Source organism: Brachycentrus maculatus, unplaced genomic scaffold, assembly GCF_059751285.1.
Source record: "Brachycentrus maculatus isolate JH-2025_06_01 unplaced genomic scaffold, ASM5975128v1 h1tg000544l, whole genome shotgun sequence".
In the NCBI taxonomy this organism is placed as follows: domain Eukaryota; kingdom Metazoa; phylum Arthropoda; class Insecta; order Trichoptera; family Brachycentridae; genus Brachycentrus; species Brachycentrus maculatus.
Genome location: NW_028281288.1, coordinates 874 through 11,600, shown reverse-complemented (window position 1 = coordinate 11,600; position 10,727 = coordinate 874). Strand labels below are relative to the sequence as shown.

General features: G+C 35.1%; 1 protein-coding gene across 1 annotated transcript; it reads right to left on the bottom strand.

The window, feature by feature from the left end:
- Positions 1 to 7,976: 7,976 nt before the first annotated feature.
- Positions 7,977 to 8,902, bottom strand: LOC148301545 (uncharacterized). Its single transcript, XM_088273088.1, is given in 2 exon segments — positions 7,977 to 8,307; positions 8,736 to 8,902. Coding segments are annotated over 2 exon segments (498 nt in total).
- Between the last annotated feature and the right edge of the window lie 1,825 nt (positions 8,903 to 10,727).

Below are 10,727 nucleotides of genomic sequence, written 5' to 3'. Positions count from 1 at the left end.
TGGACTCAAGAGGACTCAAGACCAACTACCTTGCGGAAATCAATCAGGAAAGATAACTCCTAGAAATCTAAATCCTCGCAGAGTCCGGCTCAAATCTGCAAAAATTGGGCATCAAATACTTGTTGATGAACACTCGACTATTAAATATTCTTGGTGGGCCTTCTAGGCTTCAATATAAGCAGCTACTTGTTAGAATAAATTAAAAACTGCCAGAATCCTATAAATCCAATATCATCGCCCACATTTGCAATCAGAATATTAATAATATACATGCGCTGATCACTCTTTTCAGCCTGATTCAAATTCATTGTTAGAAACAAAGCACATCGCCGGCATTGTTAAAGGCAGAACAAATATCGGATGAGCATTTTACGGTGAATCGCCGAACTATTCAAAATACTATTAAATAATATAATACACACATAGATCATAAGGCATAAGTATTAAATATAAAGAGTCGATAAGGATAGTTATGGTTGATGGGGTTGGGGTTGGGGTTGGGGTTGGGGTTGGGGTTGGGGTTGGGGTTGGGGTTGGGTTGGGACAAACTAATACGACGAAACCAAATCAATCACAGTCAAAGCTATATAAGTATTATAAAATGCTACGATTTATGGGCAGCTGCACATCGGAAGTACGAGCAAAAGAGATTAACTTAACTCAGGGAGAAAGAAGCGGCAAATCAAAAGAACCAGAACAAGCAGAGCAACCAGAATAGTGAAGCGAATGGACAAAATGATCAAAAAACGCGACAGAAGAACAATAATGAACAAGCGGGAAGAAGCTATTTGCAAATAAACCTTGTAAACTGTCATATAAATCGTGCATCAATCGATCTCTATTGCTCTCAGTCCCTATCATACAATATTCGGATACTTTATCCACCAGTTTGTAGCAAAAGGATTATATTTCAGCGGAGAGCTATCCATCAGTTATTTAAGCCTGGAAAAAGAAGTAAACACAAGACATAGGGTCTCATCGCCTGCTACTAACGAGATCGAACCGAATGGAAGGCTGCATGTGATCATCGGCATAATGAGAAATTTGAATCCAAAAGGAGAATAAATTGCTGAATTCATAAAGTATGCTGAGCTTTCTTGGTTTTGGAAGAGGATGTAGCCTTCACTTTGTTCCAGATTTAGAAATCATGCGCAAAATTTTCAATCGTAAAACAGAGAGAGGATTCACCATGATTGTAAGCAGATTTTTCAGAAACATAATCCACCAATTGAGCTACTTTATCTCTTATTAAATTTTTCTTATTTTCTTAAAACAACTGAAAAGCACTTTCCTCTGCCTTCGTTTGAATCCGTTTATGAGAGATGGATAAAGCGTATATTATCAGCCATTGAAAAGAGAATAAATTCTTTATTGACGAAGTCTTGAATGGATAATTGTGGAGCATTCTGATCTCGATCAGTATCTTTAAAAAAACTCAGAAAGCCAATCCTTACTCATATCAGCTTTTTTATTAAATGCAAGATAAATAAGCGTTTGTTTACTTGAGTTCCCTCTTATAAGACAAAGGAACTAAGCACCACAGTGATTCGGTTTTTATCTAATTTTGTTGTAATCAAAAGAACCATTAATAATTAAAAAGGAATTACCAAAGATCATTGACAGAAATATACAATCGCGTCCAATGAAATCAATGAAAGCTGTGGAATCAATGCGAGTTTAGCAATTAAATCGAAATAACAATTCTATGACAATTCTGTATAGATATAGAACTAATGCCGCAATATAAAAAGTGCCCTAAAATGCGACACAATAATCAGCTATCTCAGCAACATTGCCAAATCAGACCAAAAACTTGGTAATTCTTTTATGTTTACATAAAATGAGAGAATACTCTCAAAGCAACATTAAACAAAATATATGTATCCTAAGAGTCAACTCAGCGGTTTGTTAATTCAGAGGAATAGAATAAAGATGAAATTGGCGGTGATTATAATATAACTAAGTCAAAATTAAAGGTCGAGTGCCGAGCGATATCTTCAGCAGCAATATCGATTCATCAAAGGAGAATAATTTTATGAGAGATTCCAAAGGAGCGTCCAGCAATCTAAAGCTCATGGAAATTTAGTTAGAAAAGGCAAAGCTAATTGAAAAGATATCGGAAATGAAAAAGAAATAAATGCATATTAGGGCTTTGGTTCTGAATTTGTTAAAGCAGTTCGAACTCGAGAGATTCAGTCTTAAGTCCTAAACGGAATCTGACTCCTATTTTCATATTTAAATTGTCAGCTAAATTTTAACTTACAAATTATTATTTCTTATATTAAGATTTAAATTTTCAGTTAAATTTATGCCATCAAAGCCAAAGAGAACCTCTCGAAAGTCAAAAAAGAAGCCTGAAATCCATTTTGAGGAATTTAATTTTCGGGAATCCATATCCACTTTGTTAGCCTAAGAAACTCATGTGAATGAGCAATCAGAATGTAAATTAAATTAAAAATGAAATCAAAGCCGAAAGAAGGCCGAAAGAGGAGGTCAAGCATCTGGAATTATGCGCATAAAGTAAATGAGTCCCCAAATAAAGAGTCGGCGCAATGCAATCTTTGCTCTGTGAAGATATAGATTAAGCAAAGATCGTTACAAAAAATTGAAGAGCATCTACTGAAAGAACATAGCATAGCTGTTGAGAATGCTTAAATAAAATCAATTATTTAAACTCCCTAAGAAGCAATCGCAAAATTAGCAGCAATTGATGGACTGACTTATCATCAAATTGCTCGTTTAAGCAAAATGCCTTTTCGCTATTTTGAAATTCCTTCTTCTCGTTCGGAGATTTCAAGCATTATTAAAAGATTTGCCTCATAGAAAGCTGAAGTCATTCGAAAAATGGTCAGCAATTCTTAAAATTTCATAATTAGTTTCGACGAAACACAAATACATTCTAAGCGATTTATGAATTTATATGTATATTTAAAAGAAGGGATATTTTTCATCGATCTAATTCGTGTGTAAACTACTGCCAATGCTGAGAATCTCAGCAAATATATAAAAAAATCTTTGAATTCGTTTAATTTTGGATATCTATCAGGCTAAGGCTATTGTTACTGACTCAGCTGCAACAAATCTTAAAATAGTTTCTGCCTTACCAGGAGTTTATCATCAGAAATGCTTAGCACATATGCTACATACTATCGTTCGACATGTTATAAGCTTTTCGATGAAAAAGGCAGGTTTATAATGTGAAAAATAATCTGACGAATGCAGCTAATAGGAATCATCATCCGAATTTGGCAGTAATGATGCAAGTGAAAATGATTCAAATGATTTAACTCCTCTCCATGTCCTCAAAAAAATTAGTAAAATGTTCAATTTTATAAAAAGAGCAGGACAAAATTATGATGCATGCCGTTAAAAAATCCGAAAAGAGCCTCCAAGAAAAACATATATTCCAATTCGATGGCTGAGCATCACATAAACTTTAAGAGCCTATCAAAGCAATGAGAAGTAGCTTAAATAATATTTTGTTTCTGGTCCTAATTTACTACTCTCTGGAGAAAAAAATATGATTGTTCATAAATTGCTTTTAGTCTTAGGTCCTTTTTCAGACGCAATTATGATGAAAAAAAGTTCAACCAATATATTAGAAGGTGAAAAAATAGTCTTAGTCTTGTGCACAGTCCTTTAAATGAGTTGGCACTCAAAGTTCTGTCAGATATTCAAACATAGTACTTAAAATATAGAAATTAAGAATTGATCTCCGTTGGATATGCTTTAAAAGGAAAAAGATAATATAAAAAAATGACTGAAAAAAGCATATTTAAGTTTGAATCTTTTGACATCGCTTGCAATAAAGCCAAATAGCTTTGGAATTCACAATCTCTCATATAGTAAATATAATCGTCCGTCACAATCTATATTATATTGCATAAACTTACTTCTATCTTTCACGTCTTCGGGGTTGGGGTTGGGGTTGGGGTTGGGGTTGGGGTTGGGGTTGGGGTTGGGGTTGGGGTTGGACTTGATATCTGTTGCGGAGAATGTGCTCAAACTATCTGCTGCCATAGCTTTATACCAAAGGTCTCTTCGCATAATGCTAATTCAGAATTGCAGTTCTCTGAAGGCTCGTCAACTGGTGATTATTTTTTATCATTTTAGAAGCCAATCTGGAGAGGCGCGGCTGGAGGCTAGTTTTAGACGCTACACCTGATGATTGCTAAAGAGCCCTTAAACTTTATTTTGCCTTTTCTACAGCTTTTTCTGCTCATCCTTTCTGCAGATCAAAGAAACTTATTTGGGTTTCGGATCAGTCACAGAAGATTTAATGCCCTGAATATATAAAAGTGTTGAGGCGGTTAAGCCTGATTGCTCATATTTGCACCATTGGTCACATTCAATGACATTGTAGTGCCCAAACAATATTGTAAAACTAAACAACACCTTTATTCAGAGGAATCATTCTCCCAGGAGCAAGTCGAAATACCCTGAAAGCAACAGCTGAAACTTGCCATCGAACATCAATAAAGATTAGAAAAACAACTGCCGGATGCCAATAAACCTCTACAAGATATATAAAGATCTGTTCATCCGGCATGAGAGCTGGATCATCGAGGGAAATAGCAATCAAATGGGGATTGACATTTGTAATCGCAAACAGCCCATAATCTTCGAGTTGCATTAAGACAGTTAGACAATACGATGAATCGGCTGTGATTAACTTTATTTATCCTCTAAAATGTGCAATGCTTCTGAAATTTGTGGAGGAGATCAAGCTCATTGATTATCTTACTTTATAGCTTAAATTGTAAGCATTAATTCAATAATGGCATGTTTGCAAATTCAATTAGATTTTCACTTTTAATTCTCAGAACACATTTTATTCAAATCAAAGAATACCAATGCTATAAATTTATGTAATTATAAATAAAAGGTGTTTAATATAAAATAAGAGGTTTATACAATTTCATTTTTGGCGATGACTCATTATGGAAGCTTAGATTTTAAATTTAATCTTCGAAAAATCGTTGGTAATCAGTAACCAATTCTGAACATTTAACATATGAGTAATTTTATTGATGCGGTTGTCGAACACCCTATAAATATTAGATTCGGCGTAGTGCATGGAAAGTCGTTGTCCTATATTCGACTTTATAAGCCGACACTTTTATGTTTCGAAAATTATATCATTAAACATGAAAGATTGATATATGTTTCACATTCTAACTAACTATTGGCAAAATAATTATAGTTTGAACTCAACGAACAGAATCTGTACTGCCTCTTAAAATCATAAAATTATCAAAGAGTTTTCAATTGAGAAATTAATTAATTTATTCTATAATGCGCTCAGATACTTCGTCCGCATACATAGCATATCGAATATTTTGTCATATGAATTATCATATGTATATTTTAGCTTTAGGGAACGATAACTATAGTATCTATCGAGCACGTTAGCGATCTTTGATCTGATTGTTTTCTAAATATATGTGTTATTTACCTAAATCAAGCCATTTCAGATTCTTCCAATCTGCTTTGCTCAGATAATCACATCCTTCATTGGTAATTTGATTGAAACCTAAATAGAAGTGATAATTACATAAGTTAAGAGATGTCAGATTCTTCCAATCTGCTTTGCTCAGATACTCACATCCTTCATTGGATATTTGATTGTCGTCTAAATATATGTGCTATTTACCTAAACGAAGATCTTACAGATTCTTCCAATCTGCTTTGCTCAGATGCTCACATCCTTCATTGCTAATTTAATTGTCCCCTAAATATATGTGCTAATTACGTAATGAAAGATAAGTCAGATTCTTCCAATCTGCTTTGCTCAGATACTCACACCCTTCATTTTAAATTTGATTTTTCCCTAAATATATGTACGAATTACGTAAATCCAGATATTACAGATTCTTCCAATCTGCTTTGCTCAGATGCTCGCATCCTTCATCTGTAATTTAATTGCAATCAAAATATGTGGTGTATTGGCCTAAACTAAGAGATCTCAGATTCTTCCAATCTGCTTTGCTCAGATGCTCGCATCCTTCATCTGTAATTCGATTGTCGCCTAAATTTATGTGCTAATTACCTAAATCAAGACGGGTCAGATTCTTCCAATCTGCTTTGCTCAGATACTCACATCCTTCATTTTAAATTTGATTTTTCCCTAAATATATGTGCTATTTACATAATGAAAGATGTGTCAGATTCTTCCAATCTGCTTTGCTCAGATACTCACATCTTTCATTTGTAATTTGATTATTGTCTAAATATATGTGCTATTTACCTAACCAAAGATGTGTCAGATTCTTCCAATCTGCTTTGCTCCGATATTCACATCCTTCATTTTTAATTCGATTGTTGGCTAAATATATGCTCTATTTACCTAAATAAAGTTATGTCAGATTCGGCATACTGCAGTGTTTTATAAGTAGTTTGATTTATGGGGGTGTAAGGCCGTTTTCATCCCTACCGTCTTAATGACATTCATCTAATACAATTTCGGTTGCTTTCATTTAAATTTTGGACAGTTTCGGCTCTTCACAATCTTCGAGGATTCTGGAAAGATATTTTATGTCCTTTTCATACAGTTACTATTTTTAAGCGACCTCCAGGATCTCTTCCATATCCAGGCTCCCTTTCATGCTGGCGAAACTAGCAGTCCCCAGGCTCCCTTTCATGCTTGCGAAACTAGCAGTCCCCAGGCTCCCTTTCATGCTGGCGAAACTAGCAGTCCCCAGGCTCCCTTTCATGCTTGCGAAACTAGCAGCCCCAGACTCCCTTTCAGGCTTGCAAGACGAAAGGCATTTAAGCTCCCTTTAATGAATCGCATGTTTTTGAAATAATTATCGAATTTCAATTGACATATGCATTTCAATTAAATTTAAGTTCAATAAATTTGATTAATCGATGCATTTATTTATTTATTCAATTAATCAATCAATTGTATACATACTTAGAGGCTGTTTGCTGGGGCCAATTATATGACACTGATACTACTCAACAATATAAATGAGTGACTCCCCAAACGATCCCTATTCGAAGTGCTCATTGATTCTCCCATCACTAAAACATAAACTGAGTGACTGATTACCTTTGCTGTTTGCTCACTTGAATTTGCCATTCGTTGCGGCTCTCAAATAAAACAGGGTTGGTTTAATTGACCAAACATTGGCCACAATAGTCTGCAGTCAATGGCAGTTCAATCAAATTCGATATCGTTTGTTGTTTGTACGAGGATTTTTGCCTCATAAACTGAAGAGTTAGGCGATGAGTAGCAAGCAAATGCGTTGCCGCCAGGCATTATTACTCCTTATGTGAAATTCCACAAAATGCTCTTCTTCGCAAACCTGGCAATGCCTTTATCTTTTTATCTTCAATGATATTGTCTCTGAATATTTGAATAGATAATGAAATTAAATAATTGGATCATTCGATTGTGGCAGTTTAGAACCTCCGAGGAACTTAGAATTTGTGATAGCTTCTTCTTCTGCGGGATTTGGAACCGCTGAGATTATGCGGTTTCGGCGAAAGTGATTCGAACTAAGAGGATGCCATTCTTTATGTTTCCATTCTTACGACTTCCATTCTTTCGACTTCCATGCCTTCCCTGAACCCCTTTCTCTTATCCCAATCCAGCGACAAATTTATATTTTATTTATTTTCTTTTGTCGATATTTCCTTTCTGATGTTATTGTGGGCTGTCTTATTATGAGCTGTGTCTTTCTGCTGCCATTGCAGCATCGAAAATAATATTTTCTTGAGCTATTGCTTTTGTGAGATGTTCGTTGCCTTTAGTTTGTCCAATTATTACTTATTGTAACAGCTTTAAGCATTGCCGTAGTTAAAAATCGATGCTGTGTTGCTGGTTAGTTAGCCTCCCCCGATTCTTTCAAGGTTACTCAATTTCTCACTCCATTCTAATTTAACAGCTCATTTTCGAACTGACAGTTTCTTATGAGTTTCTTTGTAATTCCCTGAGCTCTTAGTGCATAATTCAAAGTTGTCGTGGTCTCTTAAATGAGGAACGGATTGGAACTTATGCAAGCAATCATTATGGTCTTCGTATTGCCCCCTAAGGAATCTTTCAGCATTCGAGTCAGTTTTGAGTCGCGATATGGAATATGCGATACCGTATTTTTTCTGGAATTTTAGGATAAGGTGGTGATACAGTTCCCTAATGCGAGAAGGGATTTGTTTATATTGGCTCCCTCCTGCATTTTCTTTGAGGAGTTCGCACTGAGTATCTTCTCTGAGCCCGCCAAGTCGATGATAAACAGCTTGGCCACAGTCTTTTCGCTGTTGATCCTTTCAATTTCCACTTCCAATTGCAAGATAGCGTGAGATCTAGAAGAATACTGGTTTGCATGGGTGGATGCAAATGCTCGCTTGCTCGTGCCCAAGTTTATATACTCCTAGATTTATTTGATGCTAGTTATGTGAAATTCTGTGACATCTGAAACTGTGGTGTTTCCTTTGCCGTCCTCCACGACATTGAGATATTTGGCATTATTGTTGACACCATTGGAATTTAAAGGGTTTGCGCTGTTGTTGAAGTTGTCGGGAGCAAGCAAGTCTCGCACATTCTCGTTGTAGATTTCGATGAAACTGAATTTAAGGGATATTTCTTTATGTTGGAGCCTTCCTGTTTCGAGAGTTCCTCTTTCTGGCTTAGTAAATATTAGAAGGCTTGGTAGCTGATTCCTAGGTTTGTATTTTATTTGGGCTGTTTCGCTTGCGCGCCAATTAGTGTGCTATTCAAACTGTATGACTACTTCCCGAAAATAGTGAAAGTTTTCCCTGATCCGGTGATCCCATAAGCCAATATTGTGCAATTGTAGCCCTCCAGTACCCTCTTCACATCGGTCTCCAAATTCTCCCTAAAAATGTGCTGGCTGTGATCTCCGCAAGAATATATGTTCGAGTATGTAAATGCCTTCATCTTCTTATCAACATTCTTATATTCGGGGTCAGCAATGTAGATTGTGTTATTTGGCTTGGACACTGACAGCACTTAGTTCACTGGGAAATTATAATATTTCGCGTAGAAAGAATAGGCGGACGGAGAGAGTTTGATGTTTGTCCGAGAACCTAAAGAAGCACGCATTTTTTTGATTGAGTCTGTTCATAGTAATCGATTTATTCGACTTACTTATGGCTCAAAGGACGGATTCGTATAATTACTTTAAAGTTCTTCTACGTGAGCGAAGGATTGTTAGGGGATAAGGCTGAGGACAGTAGTGTCGATTATCTGAGCATCTTGTGTTTAACAGTATTAATATTTATTATGAAATTTATTATTTAGATTGGAAGTTGGATCAAATTATATCTATGATTTTTATTCTTCTCTTTTGCTGCTTTTTTCGGCTCTACGATGCCCAATTCCATGAAATCTAATCTGATGAAGAAATATATTCAAAGCATGATACATAAAGTGCATATATATGACCATAATTGAAAGCGGAGTTGCTAATCATCTCTGTACCAAAGAGCATAGAAGCAGAGTTTTAAGCTCTGACTTTCTCAAAAGCTAGATACTCTAGATAACTCTAGATATTCTTGAAATAATTGTCATATCCGATTTTCTTGAACTCAACAGAATCATCTTCGAAAATCTAAAAGAATTAACTAAGAACTAACTAATAAATGACGAGAAAGAGAATAAATAACGGGAAGAGAATAAATGATGAGGAAGAGAATAAATGTACCAAAGACTTATAATAAATCGTATATATAACTAAGAGTAATCAGGCTTCACATAATCCTAAAACATATAATTAAATCCTAACTGTTCCTATTGTAAGTATCTGCTATTATTTATTATTACTGCCAATACATATATTAATAATTCTTTATTTATTATGTCAGACAATAACACACAAATCAGGAGCCAGTATCCAGAAACTTGCACTGAAGTAAACAATGACAAACTAAATGATTCACTCTGTGAATTATCTATCGGCCAGCAGTCGAATCAAAGCTCACTTGTTGAATAGTAAAACACGAAGAATTGTGCAATTTAATTTAATCTTCACAAGCAAATGAAATAATAGTTAGAATCTGTCGCTTCTTTCTAACAAACTTGTTATACCATTAAAATTTCAATGTACAGTGTGTCGAGTTTCCTCAAAATGGAGACACAGAATTATCTGCTCGATGTTCGTGACATAAACAGTCAGACTTAGTATCAAATTTAAAGAAGATTCTCAGATTTTGTGGATTTACATGAATTAATCTTTGTGAATCATCCTGGTCACATTATGTATCCATTTGCAGGGAAGGACTTCTAAACGTTTTTCAAGGTTAAATTCGGTATTGGAATTAATGGCGAAGGTGAGAAATGCTAAATAATTGAAAAGAGAATGGCGGAACTTTAAAGTTTTATTAACTATGTGACTTATCACCCAATCCTCAGCACATATGAGGAACTTAAGATGTTTCTTTATGAAGATAAGCAAATCTACCACGAGCTCAAAATGAAACAAATTGCAGCTATGAACGAAAACCTCTTATCGGAAAAAGTATCGCCTTTAACAAGCCTAAAGGAAACTGGCAAAGTTATTTGGTCATACCTAAAGAAAACATAGCCAAAAGCATAAATACTTATAGTGATAAACAAAAGAAACATGTAATTCTGTAGCATTATCGAAACCATCAGAGCACAGCTTCGAAGACTATCAACATTTTATTAACAAACATCAAAACTATTTATTGTATCAAGCAAAGCATCATAATCATCTTGGCTGTAGACTTAAATCGATGCAATA